General features: G+C 41.2%; 3 protein-coding genes across 4 annotated transcripts in view; 2 read left to right on the top strand and 1 right to left on the bottom strand.

Moving 5' to 3' along the window:
- Positions 1-1,579: 1,579 nt before the first annotated feature.
- tasorb (transcription activation suppressor b) lies at positions 1,580-14,527 on the top strand. Of its 2 annotated transcripts, none has more exons than XM_077214380.1 (23): positions 1,580-2,343; positions 3,629-3,774; positions 3,908-4,000; positions 4,415-4,487; positions 5,116-5,207; positions 5,327-5,461; positions 5,555-5,670; positions 5,769-5,800; positions 5,897-6,002; positions 6,084-6,187; positions 6,285-6,388; positions 6,578-6,650; positions 6,758-6,832; positions 6,941-7,654; positions 8,847-9,115; positions 9,191-9,317; positions 9,819-10,657; positions 10,758-10,877; positions 10,981-11,140; positions 11,635-11,734; positions 11,818-11,996; positions 12,100-12,234; positions 12,324-14,527. In XM_077214380.1, the coding sequence occupies exons 1-23, from the start codon at positions 2,034-2,036 to the stop codon at positions 13,763-13,765; spliced, it is 5,544 nt and encodes a 1,847-aa protein (XP_077070495.1). In that variant the 5' UTR covers positions 1,580-2,033; the 3' UTR covers positions 13,766-14,527. The 2 variants fall into 2 exon arrangements, with proteins under 2 accessions (XP_077070495.1, XP_077070494.1); XM_077214379.1 differs by having other exon boundaries at positions 5,766-5,800.
- A 1,658-nt stretch (positions 14,528-16,185) lies between these two features.
- LOC143722806 (amphoterin-induced protein 1) lies at positions 16,186-17,771 on the bottom strand. Its single transcript, XM_077214381.1, has one exon. It carries the CDS (start codon positions 17,709-17,711, stop codon positions 16,260-16,262), a length of 1,452 nt encoding a protein of 483 aa, XP_077070496.1. The 5' UTR covers positions 17,712-17,771; the 3' UTR covers positions 16,186-16,259.
- Positions 17,772-27,636: 9,865 nt separating this feature from the next.
- klhdc8b (kelch domain containing 8B) overlaps positions 27,637-27,961 on the top strand; it is a 202,792-nt gene continuing 202,467 nt past the window's right edge. Inside the window, exon 1 of the mRNA XM_077214402.1 lies at positions 27,637-27,850. The gene's annotated coding sequence lies outside the window, so the exon portion shown is untranslated. The remainder of the gene's footprint in view (positions 27,851-27,961) is intronic.

Below are 27,961 nucleotides of genomic sequence, written 5' to 3'. Positions count from 1 at the left end.
AACATACTTTGGTTAAAATTTCTCAATGGTTGTGTAAAACACCCTTTTTACCTCTTCAAAAAAAGCTCTGTTCACAGTGACCCATTTCGGTGCATGTCTCTTTAAATGATAATGAGCAACAACTTTTTGGCTTTTTTCGAGGATTAAAAAAAAGTGAATGGATTTTTTTAATTGCATGGTGATTGTGTCCACACACTGCAAAGACACATTTATTTGCAAATACCATATAAAAGTGTATTTTGCATCCGATGACCCCTTTAAAAGCAGTTGGAGAATTTTTGAATAAATCAAAAATATTTTAGTACGAATTTGGCTATACTCCTGAACATCAGCTCTCACTGTCTTTGATCACAGGCAAGAGATATCGTCCAGGAATCGTAAAATCAAAATGCTAAAAAAATAAATAAATAAATGATGTCCGCAAACCGCGTGTTGTCTAGTAACGAACGTACTTTCAGCGGGAACACATAATTTACTCGGAAACAACTAATTCTAATTTCTGATTGGCTGGTAGCTAGCATTTAACTCTGTATAACTCGAGACAGATGCTATAAACTCGGCAGAGAACTTCCCTCCGTTTGCCTGCGTCTCGTCCATTAATTGTGTAGCGGGACAAGTTCCCTTACTCCTCAGCGTGAGAAATACAAGGTGTGGCGTGTGAACGGGTTGAAACGCGTATGCGAGAGACTTGAGAGCCCTGTTCAAACACTCACCTGTTCACCTTGGAATTCGAGAGAGCTGATTGTCTGTTTAATTTGAGTTCGAGTTTTCAATGACCGTCTTTTCAACTCCTTCAATTCGACGCAAGATGTCTTCGTTAATGGCCTCCATTCTCTGCATGAATCTCATTAGCATAGTATCACTCACCACTGGACTATCAGAAATCGATTTGCTTTTTTGGCGGGATTGGGTTCAGGTGTAGGCTATCATAAAGGCACGAAACCACCAGACAGTCCAGCAACTGACTCCATATCAGTGCTTATGAGTACTCCTTGCATAACTGTGCATAGCAAGATGAGTTTTTTCTTCCATATTCTCAAGTCAGCGCAGCAGCCAGCAGTTGTAGCAAAAGCCACCTTGGCCTCACCCTTCCAGGTCAGCTACTAAAGAGCGGCTGCTGCACCATATATATATATCTATGCGGCTGCACAAGCACTGATGACGACAAAGCTGTTTCACGATTGGCCGGATTCCCCGCATGACAACGATCAAGTGCATTTCGTGTTTATTCTCATACCTTTAGTTCCACTAAAGCCCACAAATCAGTCTTTTATAACAGTAAACACTCTTTTCATGTTGTCGCGATGTTATATTGTTATGTTTATCAAAATAAAACTGATTTTAAAAAGTCGAGTCAATTTCATTGATAGTAGCTAGGATTATGTTGAACTTTATTCTTGTTCAAACAGACGCCGTATGAATCAGTATAAAGTATTGAATGAAAAGGTCTCTGTGTATTTGGCAAATATTGCATTTATTTCACTTCAGCTGTGGTAAAGTATGCAAACACCACGTGAGCGGTCACTACGGGGACAGAGAGTGTCCATCTTCATGTATCCGTTTGCAGCTCCTCCCCTCCGCCTGCACGCGGCAACTCCATAGACTGTAGGGCAACCATAGAGGGCAACACTCGCAGATCGGTTACATCCGGCCGCAGCCGATTCTGGGTGGGAGGAAGCGGAGGAAGTGCACAAACATAAAAGGGAAAGTGACTTTCCCCAAAGAGTTTATTGTAGTCAGACAGTTCGACTATTCGTTCTTGGCTACTCTTGTAAACGCTCTAGCCATCTGTATGTGAAGCTGCTCGTGTGCATAGCGGTCGTGACGTCTAGACGCTGCGCAGTTCTCCGTAGCGCCACCGGGGGCGTCAGGCTACGTGAATGTAAACAGAGTGACGCCAGAGTTTTGCAGTGGTGGGGAAGGTATACGTCACAGGCATAATGGCGGAGGCTGGTTGAGAAGGAGAATTACTCCGAGAAGCGGCATTGAAACCAACTTCATCGCCAGCTGACTAGGTGACTGCAGGTCCGAAAATGGCTTGCAATTTCAGCCAGGAGAGAAAAATCGACAAGGAGAGCAGCAAGACCGGCGGCCTAACATTGGAGGATGGCGACAGCAAGAAACAATTGTTGTCAGCCCCTAGCACGGCCACATCCAAGCAAAATGGCGATCAAGCTGAATGCGAAGACGAGCAAATGTCTGAACAAGATGCCTCTGAGCGGCGGCGGGCAGGGCTGTTGGACCTGAAAAATTGCGGCGTTGCACCCTCGACACTACCGAGGTCGAACGAGGAGCTGCCAAGAAGGAATTTTCAGATTCCGAGGAAAATCAAGGAGCGGAAAGGTTGTGTGTCCCATTACTACCACTAACGTTACTACTGCCATTCCCGAAATTGACTGTTTCGGTTTCTCAGCTTTCAAGTTCGCTAAAAGCGCGCTCTTTGGTGCTTCGGGTCAAATGAATAGACCTGTATTGATATATAAACGTGGGATCTATATAACGAAACACGTGATTAGTCTGAAAGGTTTGCACTAGTTACTAAATGGATTTTTTAGCGAGTGCATGCTCAGAGCTGCAGGTAAGTCGGCGCTCTAATGCAACTAACGCAGCACGTGAGGATTCGATTCGTTCGACGCAAAAAAGACGCACATTTTGTTTCGCTGCTTTAAACCTCACGGAGGCCGGTGTCGTTGCTTTTCTAGTTGGATCCTCCCACACCGTACAACACTGCTGCACCACATGACACACGTCTTCCCCTCCTCATCAATGGCACCAGTGTGATTCGGTTGACCACTGTATTTCCCCCTTCAGTCTTTACGCTCGACGTTTTAAACACCTGTCAGTCCTGAACAACCAGCCTTATTTGGACACCTCATTCAATCCCGTACTATTGTCGTATATAGCTAAATAAATGAAGATATTAGATCTTGCCAATAGAAAAACACTGCCTGAATGAAAGCGAAACTGGTGCTTGTAGTAATAGTTTTACAGTAGTTATGCATGACAACTCTCACTTTGTTACTTTTGTTGTGTAAGTTTCTGTCTGTAGGCGCTTTATCTTATTAAAAATAGCAGAACCGCCACTAAAATATTGTTCTAAAGAGGACTAGACATTTCAAATACATTTTAACCCCGTTTTATGTCCCCTCGTTAATGTTTTGAATGATTAGTGAATCGACCAAGAAGATTCGTTTGGCCATTATGAGGTCGATTAACGCAACCAAGCAAACATTCGATAGTTTTGCTTATTGATTATGAAAATGTTATTTCATTTGTTTTTACCGAATTTGTAGTAAATACGACAATCTATTATTTCATTATTTTGTGTGTCTTATTTGGCAACGTTATATTGTGTAAGTATCAACATAATTTAACCGTCGGCTATTAAAAACCCAATTTCACTAGTTTTGATCTATGTCTTTTATTGCATTGAACTGCAAGATGCATCGCATTGTACAGAGTGCCCGTCAGGTTATGTGCAACTCTTTACAATGCATTCCAGTTGAAAAAAAAACAAAACAAAATACACTATAAGCTTCTATAAATTTACTTGATAGTTTATTTTATTGAATGCATTGATGTTGTTCTGATCTAATGAGCTCTGTCTTTAATGTGTGTTGTCCTCCAGGTCTCCTTCAGCATTTGTCTCCAGATTCCAGAGAGTTTGAGGAAGTTGTGAAGCTTCTGTCCTCGTTCTACCTGGACGCCACATCCCGTGGGACTTTCACCTACACCAAAGCTTCTCTCATTCATAACGAACTCTTGGAGAAAGAGGTGAGAGAGCTACTTGCAATTGTAAAAGACTAGATTATTGAAATACCCATCATTCCACAGTGAATCAAATCACAGATTTTCAGTGAATCAAATACTGATATGGATATTTAATTTGTAATTTTTGTCTTCACAGTTCATCGAGAAGAAAAGGGAACTGAAGCAGAATGGCAGGACAGAGGCAGAACTCGCAGAGTCCTATGCTTTTCTGCTTCCTGATAGGAATAAGGTAAGGTTGTGTTAGTTTTGCTTAGTGACACAATGTCTGTTAGTGTTATTTTAATCGTAATATTAACACCTGGACTTTTTGTAGTCTGAGCTTGACCTCAGAATTTTGTACTACTACATATCCTCCTTGGGTGCAGTATAAACAAAACTCAATATTATTCTTGTTCTGTGTTTTCTGTCATTCCTGTTAATTTACCGAATTGTAAAGTGTTTATAATGCATTTACAACATAACTGCTACAATAATTACAATAGTGGCAGTACTTTGAATAAAAAATGTCAGTGTAACCACTTTCTTGTCTAAGTATTTATCCTAAAACAGAAATTTGAAAGGGCATAATTTAAATGGCATAATTTAGCAATAGTCTTGGTCAAAAGTGTGATTAACCAAAGGAATATCTCATTTTCTTTACCAGGCTCACTGGATTTGCGAAAAGGGTCTTTCTGTGGGACATTCGCGGGTCAACAATCTGGGAAGCCCTCTCAAAGGTGAGCGTTGTGATTCCAGTGAGCCTGTTATATCTGTTTAGCTCTAATCCTTTGCTTGGAAGGGTAGTCCTGGGAGGATTTTGTATTACCGTGGTCACTTGATCTTTGGTTTGGAGTTGAATTGGTCAGGGCCGAAAAGACCACTGCTCCATACTTTCTTGTGATCACTGGGCCAAATGTTAATTAACCAAACTTGCTACAAACTCTCATTTTTACATTGCTAAACTTTTTTTTTTCTGTTTTATATATTGGTCACCCTTATTACCTGGGTCTATTTTCAGAGCGTGTTTGAGGTTTTAGAAGTAATATTATGTTTTTTTTTTTTTTTCGAGGCAAATTTCTGATACATGATCTTTGTATGGTTGTTGAATAGTGAAGCAGCTGCTGTGTGTTTAGAGACATTCACAAACCCAGTTTTGTAAATCTGTAAATGCGACTAGGATCGCTTTAACTGGTGAAATTAAATAGTTTCTGCAAATATTTAATCTTAGCAAACATGGTATGGTCTATGCAGTGACTCTGCATTCCAAATGGATTGCTAACAAATTTCTTGGGATTACCCCAAGGCTTTTTGTTGGTCACAGGAATGTCGCCCTAAGTAACTCTTCTATCCTTTTTCTATTTTTAGGGGTTTACCTCTCAAAATACTCAGATTTGTTACAAATGAATCCATTTGAAGTGGGTGCTGCTGGAGACATAATACTATTTAAAGTGATGAAGGTAAGTCTGTGACCAAGCATCAAATGTGACTAAAAGTTGGCTGTGTCTTTAAAAATAAAAAGTACATAAATTTCACTGCGGTTTCAAAAACAATAATGAGTTTTTGTCTTATTCTGCAGGGTAAAGTGAAGACCATATTTGAGAACATGCCCAAAAATAATCTTGAGCCGGCCCTAAAATATGACAGCCATTTGTACAAAAATGCCAGCAAAGTAACCTCATTATTGTCGTATAGGGCCTTTGAGCACACTCAGGTGAGTGAGTTTTTCAATATGACCTTTTGCCCTGTAATGTGTTCAGATATATGAGCTGTTATGTATCTGATTTTCTTCTGTGTTTTATTCCAGCAATACTTCTATGAATTTGCTTTTGAGGAGCTAAGATCCAGGCCGAGACATGTGTTGCCATATGCAGTCGTGTCTTTTCAATACAAAGGCAAAGAGTCGGCCACGGCCACACACAGGTATGAAGTGGATAACTGGTGATCTGTGTAGAAAGTGTACTACACTCTGTTTTGGTTTGATTATTTTATTTATAACAATTTATTTTCTCTTTTAGTAGATTAAACAGCATGTTATATGAAGGGCAAAGAGGTATGATTTGTATTTCTCTTTATAGCAGCTTAGTAAAATTATTAGATGGCATATTATCTAACTTACTGTATTATTATTCCTAATTTAATGCTTAAGTTCGACGAAGATATACAGTTTGGAGTGGCTCGCTGGTGAATAAAGGAGAGGAGGTCTATCAAGTGTACATCCGGTCTTCAAGACTTGCTCACCTTCCTCTTAAACTGTGCGTCTCCTTCCTTTCAACCAATGCAATTTAACAAATAATTTGTGCATTGGTTTTAAAAAGTTTTTTTTTTTTTTTCAGGCCAGACAAGCTTGACATCAATATGGCTATGCATATTGATCAAGTGAAGAGAAAGATCCCGCCCGTTCTGCTATCGTGGGAGGCGTACAGTGGATCACGAGAGGGTAGGATGAGTACCAGTGATGCTTTTCAGCCCAATACATGGCAAAACATTTGATGTGTCAGTATTGACATGTGATATTGTCTTGTGGTATTTTGCAGTGTTGAAGTGTGGGATGTACTGCAGCCTGTATGAGGTCATGGGGAAGAGTAAGCAGGAAAACAGTCTCTCGGGACTGCTGCACCGGCTTGAGAGAGAAAGAATGGTGAGCTCATTCACAGGACACTTTACACTTTAATTGAATTAATCTCTGCATAAGAGTACCGCCCACCCTCTCCCCTCTTCACAGTTTCTTCATTCTGTTGATAGAATTTGTGTCAGTGATGTGATGTGCAGAAGTAAAATTGGTGATTGTTTTATTATAGTCATGCTATAAATAAACTCTTTACTCTAGATTTTGGTGAAGCCATTGATAGACAAAGGATTTCTCTTCCTCCTTTCGTCCTCTCAGTTGTTCGGTACCACTGGTAGGTATATGAATAGTCTTTAACCTTGTACATTTTATTGGCACTGTGTTTTCTGTTTTTGCCATGGAATAATGGAGGCTGTGTGTTTGTTTCGTTTTTCTTTAAAGAGCGACGAGGAAGAAATGACAGGGTTTTGCAGGCACTTTTTGTTTTTCAAGAGCAGAGAATCATCTCAAAATTGAGTAAGTGTCTCATTTTTTTCTAGCGTTTGAAGTTTGTTTGTTTGCATTTTAATTGTCTATGCATCACCATGCAGTCTTTCTAATGGCGTTTGCTTTTTTATTGTGAAGTTTTGAAGAACTCTGGAGTTGATGAGGATCCTCCACTAGAGCCTAAAGACCCAATCAGCCACCAACTAGATAATTTTGTTCCCGCCCTACATCATGGTCTCTACAAGCTGCGTGCCAATCCACCCAAAGAGCTAGCGGTGGGACTGAAACTTCAGGCGCTGGACTACCTCAACCAGAAGGAGCAAGGTGCTGTCCGGCCCTTTCACGTTGTAGAGTACCGGAACAGTCTGGATGACCGGACAAGCCAACACCTGGCGCCTCGTCCTAAGAATATGGATTTGGCGCTGAACTCTTACATATATGATCCGGTACAGTTCCAGCTGCCTGTGGAGGCGCTGCAGCAGGGTCTGATGGAAAGCAAACAGGAGGCAGCATCTCAGGCAGCATCTCCCCCAGCAGGTGCAGAAGAGTACAGTCCTGTCTCAGACTGGGGAGGGTCAGATAGACAGGCTTCAAGCAGCAGTACAGTTGGGGTTTCTCAGTCTAATGGTGGCGCTCAGAGGACACAGAGTGAGTATGACAAAGAAAAGATGGAGAAATTGCTAAAGTTGATTCAGTTACATAAACGGACTTTGAGCAAGGAAGAGGGCAGCGGGCCGGAAAGAGAGGAGGACTGGGACCCCGCTGGCCTGAAGAGGAGGTTGGAGAGGGAAGGTCCTGGAAGTGTGAGCAAGTACCTTAGGACAGGTCTACTGAATGGAGAGCCAGGGAGAGGTGAGTCTGTGCCGAAAAAATTTAGAGGTACAGCATGGAGGTTGGATACTATTGTAGGTTAACAATTAGACAACATAACGAGACCAATATGCTCAATGAAGACCAGGAGTCAAAGTTGAAGTTCAATCAGTTGACAGAGAGTTTACTGAATACAAAGTTCTCCACACTTCTAAAGGCTGTTGAAAATGAGTAAGAGGATCCAGCCTCAAACTAATTTAGGATACAGATACACTAGTACTTCTAGTTAATCAGTGGACGTTCTGATATGTTAACAGTACAGATAATGCTAGCTGCGTCCAAACATGGTATTATGTTCTTTATGCAAATGAGGTAATTATCTTTGACACACTTTATCCAATATATGTAAGAAACTTTGGTGAGAGTCACATCAATTCCTGATTGACTCTTCTCAGTTTATGGTCACTGTTGAACTCTCCTGGAGACTATTCCTTTGGCAAGGTCACATGCTTCTAAAAATACTAAACAACCCCTGCAGGCAAAATTAGATAAAACATAGGAAATATATTTTCCCTTCAAGGCTGAGTTTTCGTCAGGACTACACTGGAACAGCACATGAAGGTTGATTTTCAATTCATTATATAATACATGAAGAGGGATGGTAGATCCACGCCCTTCATTATACAGGGATCCCAAAGTCTTGGAAAACCTGAAAGTATCAAAAGGCTGTGAAAATGAATGGAAATTGTTACCAAAGTTTCTTAATTCTCTCTTTTTGATTACCTCTTATTTAGTGCTGTTATTTAAGTAATGCTGGTATTCAAAGGGTCATGTGAAGTGATTGTGTCACATGTCTAATAGAAGTGCAGTGTGCCTAATGAGAGACTAGGTGCTCTATCTACTTGTATGAACGATCTACAGAGACGCAGAGAGAGAAGACGTCAGATTGAGGCTAACGCCTCAGCCTGACCCTAAGAGTAACTATGTGCTGAAGGACCTTAAACTGTGAAATTATTAACAGTGATAATTCACAATTCAACAATGTGCCTGCAACTAATTTCGTTACTTCATGAAGTCTCTTTATTTTTCTGTATGTATGAATTTCTTTCGTGATGTTTTTCATCTAAAAAAAAGAGAAATTATGTTTTGCAGAAATTATGTCGAGCTCAATAGAGTGTGACTGCAGTTCCTTAGAGAGATGAGCTCCTTGTTGACAGGTTTCTCTTTCTCTTAGTGGTGATGGACAGCATGGGGCTGTGTGACACGGACCTGCGGGAGCGCGTAACTCAGAGTGCCACCCTCCGAGACACGCATGCCTTGCTCAAACTCTTCCTCAGCACGCTCAACAGGATGGCTCAGAACTCTAACACTGCCAGCAGCCAGCCTGCAATTCTCCCCAAAGACATAGAGGGATACGAGCCTACCGACTCAACCGCCCACTGTGATCTTGACCTGCGTGGCAGGCGTCCTGATGAGGAGCAGGTTAACCTGGATTGCTTGGAGGTGTGGACTGTTCCTCATGATATCTAATGCCACATTCAATTGTTTTTTTAGTTAACCTTTAGTATATGTGTGTAGGAGCAAATGGCCTGCAGCAGGAGCAGTGTGGATGTGTACAGTCCCTCTTCTAGTCTGGAGCAGCAGCTCTCCCGTCCAGCAGAAGCTTCACATCAGAGCCACAATCCCTGGAGCATATCCACCGCAGGTTTGTCCTCACTTGCATACTTGCAACAGACTTGTTCATAACATACACCACTGTTCAAAAGTTTGGGGTTGGTTAGAATTTTTTTTGAAAGAACTCTTTTATGTTCACCAAAGTTGCATTTTATTTTAATAAAAAATATTGTATAAGTAGTAGTATTGTGAAATATTATTAAAATTTTAAAATAAATGTTCTTGTTTATTACATTTCTAAAGGTATTTCTATGATGGCAAAGCTGAATATTCAGGAGCCATTGCTCCAGTCTTCAGTTTCATATGATTCTTCTGAAGTTATTTTGATATGCTGATTTGGTGCTTTAATTCATTTACATTGACAGTTTACATTCGTATAACAATTATTGATTTAAATATGCATTCTTTCAGAGTCAAACCTTGTATACCCCCTCAAACACTTGTACAGTTTAAAATATTTTAAATAATAAGTTGTTAAATTTATTGAAATAATAATGAATTGACAAAACTAATAAACATATTCTGTTTTTAGCTTTAGAGGGTGTTTGTGAACCTTTTGTTAGTGGAGGGGAGAAGCAGGGACACTCTACGGGCAAAGTAGTAGACACTATCCTCGACAGTGAGTTCCAGAACCTTTGCACAGGGATTCAGAAAATGATGGAGGACCAACATATAACCTACACCCCCCAAACTCCTTTGCCACGACTTGAGGATCAGGCCAAACGGGCAAGCTCATTCTCACCTTTTGTCTCCAAATATGTCTCCTCTCTGCCTGTGCAGGGCTACGTTAACAGTCTCTGTGAAAAGATGGACCGTATGATCCGTTCTCCGAGCGTGTCTTTAGAACCTGTGGCTGTTACTTCACCACCTGCTGTTGCCCCAGTGCCCGCCCTCTTGCCACCTGCTCCGCCCCCTTCTGTCATGCCAGCTCCTGCCCAACCCACGCTGCACTCACCTGCTGCTCATCCTCGCACTAAAACATCATCCCCAGTGCCTAAGTCTCAGGCTTTGTCGAGCAAGTCACAAGCTACCCTTAAACCTCCTTCAGCCAAGCATCGCCTTGGCACTGTCAGAGAGGTCCACCTGTTTTTAGCAGAAAAATCATCAGTTGACCTCAAGGGTTCAGATGTTGTGGAAAGTCCTATGTGTTCCCCATCAGCAGGAAGTGCCAGGCATCCTCCAATCCCTTCAGTCCCAGAGATGCCCTCTGAGCCTACTCTTGCAGGAACCTCAAGCACTGTGGGGGGCAGTGTTATTGGACAAATCAAGCCCGATGTGTTGTGCACACTGATGGAGATCATGCAGAAGAATGCAGTAAAGTTTTACATTCAGAGAGGAGATGAGGAGAGTGAACTCTGCACTGAGATCAAGGTCTGAAAGTATTTAAATGTCAGAATATACAGTGTGGTCTGATACTTTTGACCAACCTTAAAAAATCTTTTTCTTTCACCTCCCTTGTTTGGTTTTACAGGAGTATTTAAGAAGTCTTGGAAACATTGATTGCAACCCTCAGAATTACCTAGAAATTAAAAGTCAGCAAAAGTTTATGATCATTATTCAGAATGAGGATATCGCAGGTCATGTACATAAGGTAACTAATAACTCGCCATTGTAAACTTCTGTTTCTTAGAGTATTATTATTAGTTGCATAAAGCATCCATTTTGAGACATTGTTCCCTCTGTACCCCATTTAGATACCAGCTTTGGTGTCTCTGAAGAAATTGCCTACAGTTTACTTTGCTGGAGTGGACAGTCTGGATGATGTGAAGAATCGCACTTACAATGAGCTCTTCGTCTCTGGAGGACTTATTGTGTCGGATGAGCTCATACTTAACCCAGACAATATAACACTAGGTAAGAGCTGAACGGCTTAGTGGCTTACAAAATCTTAAGGCACCATCATGTTGAAACGGTCTGTCCAAATGTTTACTGTGTGTGCTTTTAAATTCGTAGCTTTAAGTGTAAATTAAAAAATGTGTGTATCCTTTAATTTAAAGGTAGCATTTTCCAAATGCATCTTAATTATATTATTGTGAATTATTTATCCACATGTTTCTTCTAAAAAAATATATGATGTAACATAATTTTTATTAAAAACATCATTACTCGATCTTCATGTGAAAACAACAGACTTCTCTGGTAAAATACTTCTCCAATCATTAGTCTGCTTAAAACTGAACCTTTCTTCCAAATGATGCAAGCTTGCATTCAGAACTGCCTCCATCAAATCAACAACCGATGAATTTTGATAATCCATTTCACCCGGATGTGTATAGCAATGTGGAAGAAAAGGTCTGTTTCTACTTTCATTACATCAAGACTTTAAGAACTGACATTTATGTTTACAGAGAAGCTACAGGCATTTCTTAAGTTCCTAGAGGAACAGGGTTCACCCTGGAAGTGGAAGGTGCACTGTAAGACTCAGAAGAAGCTTAAAGAGCTCAGCAGGTTAGAGACAGAATGATAAGTCTAATTCACCAATCCTGACAGACTCCTAGTCTCCAATATCTCACACATCTTTCCTTTCACAGGTTAAACACTGAGGCCCTGAATCTTTTGAACCTGTTGACGACATACCAGAAGAAACACCTGGTGGAGTTTCTGCCTTATCATGAGTGTGATACTCCTTCTAGGCAGGCTCCTGATTTGGACTGTTTGGTAAAGCTGCAGGCTCAACACACACAGCTTCGACACCTCATCTTCCTCAGAGGTACGCGCAACAGGTCTAGTTGAAGGCTGGTATTTATGAATGGGGGTATGTGGAGTCATCTGTGATTTGTTTCTTAATCAATCGGTGCTGTGTTTATATACAGAAAGGCATGACGACACGTTCTCACAGTTTTCTGGTAGTGGAGTGATCATTGCGGGTATGAATGACATCATGAACAACTTCCAGAGTTTGATCAGTGTCCCAGAAGAAGTAGCATTGGCTACCCTACCTGATCCAGGTAAAGACTGCTGAGTTCTTTACTACTTCTGACAAAATTCTCAAAGAAATTATAGATGTTGACACTGTTTCTTCTCTTTGACTGCTCAGTGGAGCCTGATGCAGTTCGAGATGAGGAGGACATGTCTATAGACTCTGAAGATGACATACTTGTTATCAACGAGACGTCAATTCAGACTGAAAATGACCTGTCGGAACCGCAGGCACCTCAGCCCCCTCCGCCTCAAACTGATGGATTTCGTCCTCCCCTCCCTGACCAACCCTCTTTGGACCCCATTATCGATCCACTTTTGCATCAAAACCCTACCACCTACCCTATCCAGGGCTCTTACTTGACTGATTATGCAGCTCTGAAGTCTGCCATCGCTCAATATAAAGCTGCCAGTCAGGATGGCACACCTAGGCCTGAAGTAGAGGACACCCTGGCCAGTTTTGGTGTAAATCCCCACCAGAGCTACCTGTGTCCCAATTCAGCACAGTGGAGCCCTTACTCTGGTTCTCCTGCATACCATATGTCCTCGGCATATTCATCTCCTGTCAGCGTGGCCTCTAGGGGATCAGAGTACAGTCAAACTGCTGCTCCTCCTGGGACTCAGCCTCCTACAAACTCCTGCACCTTACCCGTTGCCCAACAACTCACCCTTCCCCATTCCCTCCCGCAGCCGCTGGTTAGCTCGGTGGAGGTGCCTCCTACTCCAGAGTCAGTCTCCTCTCTTCAGCCACCTGGTCTCGTTCCTGACAGTATGGGAGTGCCTGGGGCGGCAACTGCTAATCAGCAAGGACTTGCTGGCTCTCAAACTGCTAAGATCTGTGTAGAGACTGCTTCCTCATCCTCCGCTTCTTCATCATCCTCTCTTCAAACCACTTTTCCCTCCTACCCAGATGCTACGCTTTTCCCAGCCCTCACTCCAATTCCCCCTGTTCCACCGCTTTACAGCTGGGTTCCTACACCGGGAGCCCAGCAGGGATACGCGGCTGGACAGAGTGGGGCAGGATTCAGCACTCTTCCTTCCGCCCAAACTGAGGCTGCTAGGCCTGCAGATGGATCGTGGGTGGGAGACACTGAGAGCGGAACCTCTCGTGGACAAGAGGAAGATGATGTCCCTGCTTCAGGAACCTCTAAAGTGGGCCAGCAGGAGGGCGGTAGAGATAAAGGAAGTGCGCTGGGTAGTTCAACCTCATGCAGCCAAGGCAGCAAAATTCCAGTGAACTCTTCCTCTGAGAGTCAGGGAAGCAGTCAAGCCCCTCCTACCAGGGGTGGCACTTCAAGCAGAGGACTCTTACCCATCCCCGGAGCCGCACTGGGAGCCTTGTGCCGAGGCGGACACAACAATAGCATGTACAATCCCAGAGGAGGAACCGCTGATATGATGCGTGGTGGCTTCAGGGGTCGAGGAGTACCACCGCATCCCATGAGATCTAGACCTGGCCGGGGTCACATCAGAGGGGGCCCGTCGTGTAACTGGGGCTATCCCCCAGGGAGGGGAGGGGGTGGTCGGTCAGACTACTATTCGGACTACACCTACAACTAAATGCCATAGGGATGCCATGCTCCCTCATAGACTACTGGCATTAGGAATGTACATATTTACCATTAAGAGCACATCAAAATATCATCATCTGAATTAAAAAATTAAAAAATGAATCTGGTTTTGTATAAATGAGATTGGTGACTCAGACAGTGGCCAGATTTTCACTGTTTTCAGTAATGCCCTTCCTAAACAAGATGTTTGAGAAACCTTGTTCATACCACTATATTTATATTGCCAAGAAATGTAATTGCCTTTCAATGTTTAATTTTTGTCAATACTTTTTGTTCGGATTTTCAAAAAAAAACCTGTTTGTGAACAAGGAGCAAAATGCAGACAATATTTTTTTAAAGAGAGAAAGTGAGTCGTTCTTCATTTTAGCTGTTTTTGTTTTTTTTACATTCTTGGTTGTACAGATGTTCTATTAAAACAAGGTTGTATCAAACATTGTGATATTGTGTTCAGTATTAACTCTTGGGAATGGTTGTACTCTTTGTACATGTACATAGTTATTTATGATGTTATATAAAAATGGTTACGGATTTTCTTTTCCAATGAGGTTAATCAATGCCAAAGTTGTTTCATGTGTGCATTGGTTACATTCGACCTAATGGTTTTATAGCCGGCCAGCAGAGGGCATAATTTCCTAATTGGTTCTGCTGGTCTGATGCTGATGCAATTTTTTAAAGGGTTTGTTTCTTGTCAAAAAACAATGAATCAGTGTGTTTAAATATATAAAGAAGATTATGCATCTTTATTTCAAAACTGACTCTGAATTTGCCTTTTGTACGTGACAAACATGAATATGGTTAGCTGACGTTCTGTAGAAAATACCTCAGAGCATTTCACAAATGTTATTATTTAGATAAACAGCATTTGTCTCTAAAAATAATGCGTAAGATTTTGTTTAAAACACCTTTTCAGCTATTTCTATATTTCAACCCAAGTGAATATCAGATGTGGCTGGTTGTTTTTCTGATGATCTGTTGCTTGGTTGCATTTATCACCTCCTGAGTTCAGTATAGGTTAGAAAGAAAAATAAAACCAAATCATGCCAGCAGCAGAATGGGAGGAAAAAAGAAAGCTTAAAGGATTAAGAGAAGGCAGAAAAAATCGTTGGTGCCCCAAAGAGTAATCTGCTAAAATCTGACTCCCGGTCATCTCATCTCTCATTTAATGTAGTCATCTCTTAAAACAACTCTATAAACAAACTCTTTATACAGTTATAAACTGTTTTTTTGTTATTCCTCTGTATTGCACAGACGGGGAGACTTGATTTTAACCACATCAAATGAGATAAGTTTGATGACAAGATCAGATCCATTTGGTGAGTCTGATAAATGTTTTGGCATTATAGGATAGATTTTACAGACTTAAAGAGAATGAGATCTAATGAGAAATGATTGAATACGATCACATAGGCCTATTTTTTTTTTAATTTATTTAAACATCTGGTAGCATTGCATTTGGCAGGGCTTTGTGAACTGCACAACAGTTGTCAAACAACCAGGGGACACGTGTCGTCGTATTATGTATGTGAAAGTGGGTTGCCGCAGATAAATCTGATCACATCTGGAAATGGACTGCGTGGATTAACTCTGTACCTTGGTACTCTTTCATTTTCATATTTTGCTTTTAGTTTGCATGGTGTGGGAGGGAAAATTCTGGCAGGGGTGTTAATCCTCTCTCATAGCACATCTCTGCAATGAAAGAGCAATTTGCTTAATGCAAAGTGCAGAAATGAATAATATCACACATAAACAGACATCACTACATTGCCTCTGCTGCTGCTTCTTCATTTATCTTGTTATTTGCTTCTCACAACTGCTAGGTGCGAGCTAGTAGAACATTTATTTTCATATACGTCATGGTTCCGCACCAAAATTCAACGTTTTCTTGACATAAAGGATTAGATTTATCTAATAGTAATGGCACAGCTGAAGGGATTAAACCTTAGTCTTAAATAGATCTAGAAGGTCTTCTGTTGAGGATTTAGACTACTGAAATGTCCTCTCTATAAATCACTGTCTGCTTATAGTATAATATCTACAACTAGATGTTTTTGATCGCCTTCAAAGGGACTTTCATGAAAAACTAAACATGAAGAACTTGTGGTCATTCTATCTTCCCATCTGAAAGATGTGTAGCTGACTAAATCAGAGGAAGCGCTGATTGTTTTTTATCTGTGCAAATAACTGCATTGCTGACAACCAGTGTCTTTTGTTTGTCACAGTGACTTTTGAGCTTTTTGGAGCAAATTCTATACATTTGCTCTTAGGGTCTCTAAAATATAAAATTTGCCGCTTTGGATTTTCAGCACATTACTAGCAGCAGCACAGTCCCATGCATTCATTACTTCATACTGTGAGACAGGAGACACCCTCTAAATCTGAGGATCAAAATAATTTATTAGGGAATGATGACAGATTAATTGGTGATACTTTTATAATTCAAACAGGTTTAAGCAATCCTGTAGGATTTTGAAGTCACAAATGTGCTACTCTGAATCATTTGTTCCGCTGATAATGGTAATGTTTTCTGTGTCCCATTCAATTGCAGGCTGTTCAACAACAAATGCAGGTTTCAGATGGCCGTTTTTCCCTGCCATGAGTGGCTCAAGGAACATTACGTGCCTGTCGGACTGAGACTTGCCCTTGAGTCGATCAGTTGAAGGATCTGCAAAGATAGAGGCCAGAGTGCAGCGGTCTTCCCCAAAGTTTGAGATGGCTGGAGAGGGGGGAGGAGGTTTGCAGCAACCACAGCGACATGGGGTTAAATACAGATACATCAATATCAGGACAAGGGTCACAACACACCCAAAAAGAGTAGTGTAGCCTGTGTTAAACGGCTCCTCTGAGGAGCGCTGGGCTACGACAGTTAGGTTTACTTCTCGTGATTCATTTATCATCCTCGTATTATCCACAGCAGTGCACTGGTAGACCCCTGAATCTATGGACTGGGCAGCAAGAATATCCAAGCTACCATCTTGATTGAGACGTAGAGTTCCGTTCTGGATCAGCTGAGAGATGTTCTCTTGATGAGGAATGATCCAGCTGTAGGACAGGTCTTCTCCGTTTAGTGTTCCAGTGCAGTCAAGTCTCACTTGTTCACCGTCATAAACAACTTTATCAGCCTTTGGGGATATCAGGGATATCATCTTCCCAATCGTACAGTTCTCAAAGAAGTGTGCAGAGCGCAGAAAATTAATTGAGATTTGAGGTTCACCGTACTTCAGACACTTGTAGTCATCCTTGTGGTCTTTCACGCTTGCGTATCCCTTCTGCTCCCAGTGCCAAAACATGCGGTACACAGAGCAATCACACTCCAGACTGTTGTTATGCAGAAACAGGCCTTTTTGCACCGCAACAGGCAACAGCACAATGTCATCCATGGGCAAACGAAACAGACGGTTTGAGGAGAGGTCCAGCGTAACCAGGTTGGGGTGGCTATGCTTGCGAACTGAGAAGAACGGGAAGTCTGTGATCTGGTTGAGGCTAAAATAAACCTTTCTGAGACTACCGAGCCCCATTAGTGTGTTGCTCTCCACGCGGGAAAGACGGTTGTTGTACAGCAACAACACCTCCAAGGCCGGTAGGTTCTGGAAGTGATACTTCCCCACCACCTGCAATTTGTTAGAAGATAGATCCAGGTATCGTAGACCGCTGATGTTATGGAAAGCCCCCGGGCTGAGCAAGGAGATGCGGTTATGGGACATATGCAAAGTGTGCAGCCTTGGGAGCCCGTAGAAGCTGTCAGCTGCCAGCCATGTTAGTCTGTTATAACTGAGGTCCAAGACAGAAGTTGTAAATGGAAGCAGGTTGGGAAATCTATCCAGACCTAAAGAGCCACAGTTCAGTATGTCAGAGGTGCACAGGCAGCCCTGAGGACAACTAGCTCCTGAGATCCGAAACAAGAGCGAGATCAAAACCATATAATATGTAGAGATCATTCTTTTGGTTGCACGTTCAAAGGATTACATCAGGAACAGTGCTGGCACAGTTGGAGAAATACTCAATGTCATTTTACATTTGTCATGTCCTCCAGTATTTCACAAGAGCAGATCATCAGAGCAGATGGACACTATCTGGGGCATGGAATAAAACAGTCTGTAAATATGATTTATAATTTGTTTTACATTGGTTAACGTATTCTATGAGCACAACATACACAGGAAAGCCTACCAGAGAAATCACTTAGAAACTTCTTAGATCTGGTTCCTCTGTTCTTACTTTGATGTATCAATCCAGAATTAGAAGTTCTTCAAACCGATTATCCTGATCTGAAAATATCCAGTAAGTCCAAAGCGTTTTCCAGCTAGTTTTATATTTCCCTAAACCGAAACTCGCACCTTTCCCATGCAGTTCTCCTGAGGCTGAGTACCCTTGTTGTTCGCAGAGTGTTCTTTCATTGAGTGATGAGTCCACAGAGTGCACCACTAATCTCTTCCCATCCTTCCCTCTGCTTCCTATTCAGAGCACCGCCTCATGTCTCTCCCTGTCATGCTGTGATTATTCCTGATACGGCTCTCTCTTTCTATCTTTCTTTCTACTCTCTCACTCTGTCTCTTTCTCTCTCCAATTGTTTAGTTCCTTTAATCCCCTCTGGATTTGTCTTTTTCCATTTCAAAAAATTTTTTTTCCCATACAGACTATCTCTTAACAGGATTTTGGATGCTGTGTTTGTATCATCTTACATTTCATGAAAATCATCAAAACATTTGGACTTGGATTAGAGAGAATTTGTTTGTATAGCATGAGGTACCCGTCAGTTTTGACTCCCCCTCATCTCCGCTGCCAGGCAGTGTTTGGCAACTGTTGTCGGTTGTCTTGGTCATGGTGGTCCTGAGAGAGCTGACTGCTGTCACACTGAATTGGTCTTGATTTGTTTGTGCTTCTCCAGAGGCCTTTGGCACAGAGTGTCTCCCACAGTTATCATCTTGTACATCTGAATGGTAGTATTTATATTTTATCTAAAAGATTTGAATATCTAATTGTTCTGGTTTCATTTGATTAGCTGAACATCTATATCTATCGGATCACTTTGGTTGAGGTAAACCTTGTTACCTCTTTTGTAAATAATTACATAATGACATCCACCTTCAATTCATATTGATCCAAGATGATCCAAGATGGCGCCGCGGATGGCTGCCTCGGTGTGGAGCTCTCCAGCTATTGTGTTGTTTTTGTTCGTTTGTTCTGCGTTTAGTCATTCTTTTCCTATCAGTTTCACCAAAGACGAACTACTGGACATTAGGAAACACACACCAGAAACCTTTTCTACAGTTTTTGATTATTCGGACGTTTTGCTGGACATTCTCGTCGGAGGGGCAGCGTTGTTGTTCAAACGCGCGTTCAGACGCAAACGCGGGAAGCGAGCCGGCGCGCTGGTTAAACTCCGCGAGCGCGGCCTGCGCACTGCACTCCCCAGCATTCATCTCGCGAATCTCCGATCTCTTCCTAACAAAACGGATGAACTTCTTCTCCTCACCCACACTAACAAGGATTTTTTAAACTCTGCTGCTTTGTGCTTCACTGAAACCTGGCTGAGTGAAGCCATACCGGACAACGCAATACATCTGCCGGGCTTCCAGCTGTTCCGAGCGGATCGCATCGCGGAGCTAACGGGGAAAACGAGAGGTGGTGGATTGTGTTTCTACATTAACGAAAGTTGGTGTTCAGATGTAACAACACTGAAGAAGATGTGCTCTCCTAATTTAGAGGCACATTTCATAAACTGTAAACCCTTCTACTCGCCTCGGGAATTTTCCTCTTTCATTCTCGTGAATGTTTACATCCCTCCAGACGCGTGCGCGAGCGCGGCGCTACAACAGCTGGCTGAACAAATATCTGAAACGGAACAAAGGTACCCAGACTCTCTTTTAATCATTCTTGGGGATTTTAACAAAGCAAATCTTTCCCGTGAACTACCAAAATACAGACAGCACGTTACATGTCCCACCAGAGACAGTAATATACTGGACCACTGTTACACCACAATAAGAAATGCATATCACTCCGTCCCACGGGCAGCTTTGGGGCTCTCTGATCACTGTTTGGTTCATCTCATACCGACCTACAGGCAGAAACTGAAATCAGCTAAACCTGGAATAAGGACTGTGAAAAGATGGACTAATGAAGCAGAGCAGAATCTACAGGCCTGCTTTGATTGCACTGATTGGACTGTTTTTGAAGCTGCTACCAATGATCTGGATGAGCTCACAGATACTGTAACATCATATATAAGTTTCTGTGAGGATACATGCATTCCTACCAGGACATTCTTATCATTCACTAATGATAAACCATGGTTTACTGGGAAACTCAAACACCTTCGTCATGCCAAAGAGGATGCTTACAGAAGTGGGGATAAAATCTTGTATAACCAGGCCAGAAACAGATTAACAAAGGAGATCAGAGTTGCTAAAAGGAACTACTCTGATAAACTGAAAAACCAGTTTTCATCCAACGACCCATCATCAGTCTGGAATGGCCTGAGAAACATTACCAACTACAAGTCACCATCCCCTCGATCTGTGGACAATCAACACCTGGCTGACGATTTAAATTCATTTTACTGCCGGTTTGAAAAGCCCTCATTCACACCACACACCCGGTCTGATCTGCACTTCACACATTCAGCATCACCTCCTGTTCTCCAATTATCACTCCCCCCTCCTGCCATCCAACCTGAGCTTAAGGTCTGTGTGGAGGACGTGAGCCGAGTCTTCAAAAAACAGAAGACTAGGAAAGCCTCAGGCCCAGACGGCATCTCATCTGCTTGTTTAAAAGCCTGCGCTGACCAACTGGCCCCGGTCTTCACGCAGATCTTCAACAGATCATTGGAGCAGTGTGAAGTTCCCTGCTGCTTCAAACGCTCCACTATCATTCCTGTCCCCAAAAAACCCAAAATCACTGGACTTAATGACTACAGACCTGTCGCTCTCACGTCTGTGGTCATGAAGTCGTTTGAAAGACTGGTGCTGGCCCACCTGAAGGACATCACTGGACCCCTGCTGGATCCCTTTCAGTTTGCTTACAGAGCAAACAGGTCTGTGGATGATGCAGTCAACATGGGACTGCATTATATCCTGCAACATCTCGACAGACCAGGGACTTATGCAAGGATCCTCTTTGTGGACTTCAGTTCGGCCTTCAATACCATCATGCCTGGTCTTCTCACAGCCAAACTGACCCAGCTCTCCATACCATCCTCGATCTGTCAGTGGATCACCAGCTTCCTGACAGACCGGCAGCAGCGAGTGAGACTGGGGAAACACACATCCAAGACACTCACAATCAGCACTGGTGCTCCCCAAGGGTGCGTTCTCTCCCCACTGCTCTTCTCCCTGTACACTAATGACTGCACTTCTAAAGACCCCACTGTCAAGCTCCTGAAATTTGCAGACGACACCACTGTCATCGGTCTCATCCGAAACGGTGACGAGTCTGCTTACAGACTGGAGGTTGAACAGCTGGCTGCCTGGTGCAGTTATAACAACCTTGAGCTGAACACGCTCAAAACAGTGGAGATGATCGTGGACTTCAGGAGGAACAGCTCAGCACTCCTCCCACTCACCATCATGAACAGCACTGTGGAAGCAGTGGAGTCATTCAGGTTCCTGGGCACTATCATCTCTCAGGACCTGAAGTGGGACAATCACATTGACTCCACTGTGAAAAAGGCCCAGCAGAGACTGTACTTCCTTCGCCAGCTGAGGAAGTTCAACCTGCCACAGGATCTGCTGATTCAGTTCTACTCAGCCGTCATTGAGTCTGTCTTGTGCGCTTCCATCACTGTCTGGTTTGGTTCAGCTACCAAATCAGACATCAGGAGACTACAACGGACAGTCCGGACTGCGGAGAGGATCATTGGTGCCCCCCTGCCAAACCTCCAGGACCTGTACTCTTCCAGAGTGAGGAAGAGAGCAGGTAAAATCATCACAGACTCCACTCACCCTGGACACCACCTGTTTGAACTGTTACCGTCAAGACGGAGACTCAGATCACTGTCCACAAGAACATCTCGGCACAGGAACAGTTTCTTCCCACAGGCCATTTCCCTCCTGAACAGTTAACACTCCTCCCAAGGCATATGCCTGTAAGTGCAATACTCCCACTGTTTAGTGCAATATCCCACAACTCAGGTGATACTTATATGTAGATTTATTTATTTATAATATTCAAAACACTGTAAATAGGTTCATAATCTGTAAATCTGAAAATGTCTATTCTGACTAAACCCAACTGTGATAGTTTTATTCTCATATATTTATATTTTTATTTTTTATTCTTATAATTTGTAGTATTATGTTTAATGTTGTATTTGTATATGTCCACTGGAAGCCTCAGTACCAAAACAAATTCCTTGTGTGTACAAGCACACTTGGCAATAAAGCTCTTTCTGATTCTGATTCTGATTCTGATTCTGATTCTGATTCTGATTCTGATATGTCCATGCTTTTTAATAGATGGGTGCAAAATGAGGCACATGCAAGCATAATGTTTTGGAATATAATGGATCTTGGAGTCAAGGCAAGATAATCAGTCGCAGCATGTGACAAATCTAAAGCTGTGAAATGGAATTAGGATGTTTGTTTTTATAGAGTGCCATTCTGTTAGGGTGGCATCTCTTCAGAAACACTGATGCATGGCATATATAGCTGGCAGCAGTCACATTGACAGAAGCACAGAGTAGCTACTCCCACACACAAGACCAAACACTGATAAGTCTTACAGTATTCCAGAATATGACTGGAAACAGCTTTGCACAGTATATATACTACTCTACACTCACATGATCTGGGCACCCGAGATGCTAAATACAGGGCTCTCAGGTGTCACGCATTGAGGATGACAGTCACTCATTTCGGTCTTTTGTCATGCACTCCCGCCACACATTGTATTTCTCACGCGGAAAAACTATTTATATTTAATATGCCGCAGTGCCCAAAATTTCTCTGGCCGCGCTGCTCTCACTATGGACCCGGCAGGAATCAAGCGCGTCTCCCCTGGAGTTCTAAGTCGAGCCTGCCACTTATCAGCCAATCAAAAAATATTGAAATTGGCTACACAATAGCCAATTAGAAAATAGCACAATTGTATCTGGGTAAGATTTAAGGCAATAACCAATGAAAAATGGGGGAGATTGTCACTCTTGCCTATCTTCAAAACTTGCGAGCCATGCGAATATGGGGAAAATGAACTGAACAGGGAGAAGCTTTGAATTCAGTAGCAGCCTTATACATTGTTTTGATGATAAACCCTTTAAAGTCCCCCTGTAGTACTCAATAATTGTATCCCTTATAACTCATCTTTGATCACCAAAATGACATATTTAAACATTTTTTCCTGTGAAATAAAATTCTTCATGCCTTAAAATAGATTGAATGTAACTACACCCTTGCTTCATTCAGTATATGCGGAACCATATGCTAATTGGCCCTGCGTCCAGCTCACTCACGCCAGCTCAGAGGTCCACTCAGTCAACTTACTGAGGTAAACTATGCACATTGGTATTGCTCTTTACAAGGTCAGACACATAACCGTAATTAATATGATTAGCCTTTTGCAACGTTATCTAACAGCTTAAAATGTGTTGCTAATGTTAACTTACACAAACCATGTTCCTGTTCACATCTCAGAGTCAGTCAGCTGCCTTCTAAAATTCAGTAGGCCTAGCCTATCCTTACAAACGCTTTGAACAACTCAGAACGTCAGTGGAGAAAGGCATGTAGTTCATCATAACATCGTAATATACATCATATTGCTAAATCTACCCGATTTTTCATATCAACAGAAAAATATAATGGGATAACCTCTCTTCTCTTGTGACTCCACTGCTTCAGAGCGGTCATAGTTAATGATGTGCAAAAGCCCGCCCGCATGTTTATGTGTTACAAATCTGCAATTGCAGTTATTCGCGGAATTATCAACTTTACGTGGATTGTGCACGGCACAGCGTGGATGAATCCAATGTTTTGAGGAGATGTGTGGCTGTCAGTCACCGCGCCGATGTGGATTCAGAATCACAGATTCTATTTTTTGGAAGTATGACTAGTGTTGGGAAAGTTCACTTTCTACATGAACTATAGTGAATGTGTTGCTAATGTCTCACACTTGATTTTCACCAGAGGGGGACTTTGGTAAACTCTAATTATTCATTGACCTTTCGAATCGAAGTCGCAAACAGTTGGGTGAAAACATTTCTAAAATTAAATCTCAATCACATAAACCCGCAATTCCCACCATTTGGAAAGTCCGATGCTCGAACATTCTAGCAGGATGTCAGGGTGAGTAGCCTGGTTAAAACCAGACCCTTGTCGGTCGTAACTGAGTTAGGGTCTGGGGAAGGGCTCTTCGCCAGACTAACTTGCAGAGCAAATCTAAATTTGCCGGAAGTTCGTCTGGGTTTTCCCAGGCTACAGGGTGAGAGCGAAGAGTCAGGTTTGTTCTGTTTGTTTTATTTTTTGGAAATTGTAGCCTACTGTCGATGTCTTTTTGCACCCTGTACCCAAACGTTTTACAGTGGTATTTTCCAAACTAGGTTGTTCCAAAGTCATTAAATGTAATAATTTATAGTTTTATTATTTAATGTATTATAATAATTTCATAGACGTTGCATCATCAAACAGGTTATTCATATAAACAAACAGTAGGTGGAAGCACTTGCATACCTGACAAATTGCATGATTTTAGTCCAGTGAATTTATGCTCATATGGGACACTTTAAATAAAAATAATTGTTGGCTAAAACAGTGGTTGAATTTTACTTTTTCCATTTTTTTTGTTTTGTTTTGTAATTGTTCAGATAAAGCTACTGATAGTTATGTCCCTGCTCACATGATTTATAGCCTATATGCTATAACAAAATGTTATGAAATACAGATTTTTTTTTAGGCAGTGTTGGTTTTTGATTCTGATATCATGCCCCACTTAGTGTGACAAAATGCTTTTTTTTGGTTTCCCTCCTCAGTATGTTTCTTCTTTGTGTTTGAGATGTTTGTATTGGCCTGTCGAGGAGATTGACTCAAGCATTCATTTCCTCCTGCTGACCTCCTGTCTTCACCAGTGAACTCACACAGAGACTCTGCAGAGGTGATCGATTGGAGACAACGGGCAGTAATTCCTCCTCTGGAGAATGTGCAAATGAGATCAATTGATCGAGTTCACCATGGAGGCATTGAGGAGAGTCATAATTTGTTACACTGAATAGTGTGCTGTCTGTATGTTAGTTCATGTGGATCTCTGTCTTTGTTAGTGTGCAAGACTGCAGGTCTATTCTATGGCAAGCCGTTTTAACTTTTATTCATTTCCAGGATATGAATTCTTGATATCAACAATTCAATTTTAACTAGTTAAAATTATAGTTATTGATATCAGGAATTAGATTTATACTAGTAACAATGGCATTTTTTGAAATCAGAAATTACATTTCCACTAGTAACAATGCTAATTCTTGATATCAACAATTAAATTTTTACTAATTAAAATGCTCATTCTAGATATCAAGAATTGTATTTCAACTAGTAAAAACTATAATTCTTGGTATCTGTAATTGAATTTTCACTAGTGAAATGTCACCATAGGCTGCCATTCAAAATCAATTGTTGATATCAATAATTGATTTCTTACTAGTTGCAATTCCAATTTTACATATCAGAAATACAATTCTTACTAGTAAAAACCTTTATTTTTGATATCAAGAATTCAATTGTCACTAGTTGAAATGTATATTCTTGATATCAACAATTTAATTGCTACTAGTAACAATGTTCATTTTTGATATCAATAATTCCATTTTCACTAGTGACTATGTTAATTTCTGATATCATGAATGTGATTGTTACTAGTAAGAAAGCCATTTTAGATATCTGAAATAATATTGATATCAGAAATACATTTTCAGATATCAAAAATGAAAGTTTTTACTAGTAGCAATTAAATTGTTGATATCAAGAATAGACATTTCAACTAGTGACAATTGAATTATTGATATCAGGAATTCACATTCTTACTAGTAACAATGTAATTATTGATATGAAAAATTATATTTCTACTAGTAAGAAATCAATTGTTGATATCAACAATTAATTTTGAATGGCAGCCTATGGTGACATTTCACTAGTGAAAATACAATTACAGATATCAAGAATTCAATTGTTGATATCAAGAATCTAATTGTTGATATCAAGAATTAAATTGTTGATATCAATAATTAAATTGTTGATATCAAAAATGTAATTGTTGATATCAAAAATGTAATTGTTGATATCAAAAATGTAATTGTTGATATCAACAATTGAATTGTTGATATCAAGAATTCATATCCTGGAAATGAATAAAAGTTAAAACGGCTTGCCATACTATTCATCACATTCAATATATTGTAAGACTTGTTATTGCTTGAGCAAACATTTAGAAGGGCAACAGAGATTATTCACTCTATTAATCTGAAATGTCTTATAACTCATGTATGGACCAAAAACCTTATAGCAACCTGTTGTTTTTTTCTATATTTGTTGATGGTTTAACCCAATGCACGCTTCCATTTTAACTCATTACCCCAATATGTGATTTGCTCATTAATTGTCTTTTTGGTATAGTCAGAAATTTTTCAATTACAGGCTAAATGAGGTGCTGTCGAATAATTAGCCCACATTTAAAGTGTAGTACAACTTGCTTTTAGGCCACAGCGCAGAGTATTGTATCTTGCCTAATGACTCGAAAATAATGAGAAAAATATTTTCGCTCCATTTCCATGGATACAGACCCATGACTGATTAATCTGCTATGCCCTTAATTACTTTGCCTTAAACTTCATTTGTGGTTCTATTGGATATATACAGCTGATTATTTGTAAGAAATTTGTCTGAATATACTGTAATGTACATTGTAAAAACTTAAAGTAAGTAGCCTAACCTGGGCTCGTTCCCTTAAAACTTTGAGTTCATTGAAATAAAAAATTAGTAAAACAATGGAGAGTTGAACTCTGTTGAAACTGTTGAACAGAATCTGAACCCCATTACCCCATAAATTATCTAAATTTGATTTGACAAAAGAAAAAAGGTGATAAATAAAGTGATAAATCTTGAAAAGATATTTTTTTACAGTGCATAGCCTACACACACGCGCCTTTTTTTGTTTGTTTGTTTTTTGTTGATGGGCCATAATGGTGGCCTTTTTAAATAATGGCCTTTTTGCAGTCACGACTTTACCGTATGTGGTGTAAACAGAAACATTTTCAAGAGAAATATTCACTCGATTAAAGGTGAGTCACAGTGTTGCTGATACACGACAATGTTACTGAATACCAAAAGGGGGCAGTAGTGTTACTAAATGACACCTTCCACCGATGCACTTCATTAGTGAGACTGTGTCACTCACTGCACCCCCATAACCCATGTCATTTGTTATAATAGTCGGAGCATGCGATGCACAGGAGGGTTCGAGGGAGGATCGCAACAGGATCACTAATTCTTCTTTTCGAAAGTCTACATCACGCATTCCAGTGGAAGCACGTGTTTCTTTTCTTCTGTATGACGAGAACAAATATTTTAACTGACATTGTGACGATTAGGGAAATGCACTGAATCAACAAATCAGATATCAATGATTATTATTTTAGTAACAAGCCATTTTCTTTCATTGCAAATCATAACACAGAATAAGATTATGCAAAGCGAGCAATTTCTTGTCCTGAGCAGTCTACCAATTGAACCCTTGAAGACTTTGAAGTTAAATTAAAAGGCTGTAAAATCAATCTAGGCTATAGGCTACGTGTTCGTTTTGATCACAAACTGTTCACTTTAGTTCTCTGTCAAGTGTCAAAGTAATTAGGGGATGGATGCATCCAGGACGCAGACAGCGCGTGTGAGCATTCAGGGGAGGGCGAAGTAACGGATGCTGAGCCAATGGAGATACTCGTGCGAGAGGCATCTGTCCGAAACCCAAACTAACCGCTGGCATAACGCTAATGTCTCCGGTATGTGATGCGCGGCCGCGGTGAGATGAAAATCTGATTGAAGTTTGAAGAAGCTCACTCTTATTCACTGACTGTTGGAGATTTGCACGGGCAGGACAAAACGAAAAGGTAATACCACGCACGAGAAGGTTATTGTTGAAAGTTTTGTCGTGTTATTTTGCACAGCCTATAGCCTACTCGAGGCACTGTTTGTGTCTATTTTTGAGAAGATCCACCTAT

Source organism: Siphateles boraxobius, unplaced genomic scaffold (assembly GCF_051911475.1).
Source record: "Siphateles boraxobius isolate OS27281-9 unplaced genomic scaffold, OSU_SipBor_1 68, whole genome shotgun sequence".
Lineage (NCBI taxonomy): Eukaryota > Metazoa > Chordata > Actinopteri > Cypriniformes > Leuciscidae > Siphateles > Siphateles boraxobius.
The sequence above is the reverse complement of the archived record's forward strand: the minus strand, read 5'-3'. Positions and strand labels throughout refer to the sequence as shown.

Excerpts from the sequence above, each read along its gene's own strand:
- LOC143722806 (XM_077214381.1), bottom strand. The coding sequence starts at position 17,711 with ATGATCTCTACATATTATATGGTTTTGATCTCGCTCTTGTTTCGGATC.
- tasorb (XM_077214379.1), top strand. The coding sequence starts at position 2,034 with ATGGCTTGCAATTTCAGCCAGGAGAGAAAAATCGACAAGGAGAGCAGC. Across the intron at positions 3,775-3,907 it reads ACGAACTCTTGGAGAAAGAG|TTCATCGAGAAGAAAAGGGA; the intron begins GTGAGAGAGCTA and ends TTGTCTTCACAG. Across the intron at positions 4,488-5,115 it reads TCTGGGAAGCCCTCTCAAAG|GGGTTTACCTCTCAAAATAC; the intron begins GTGAGCGTTGTG and ends TTCTATTTTTAG.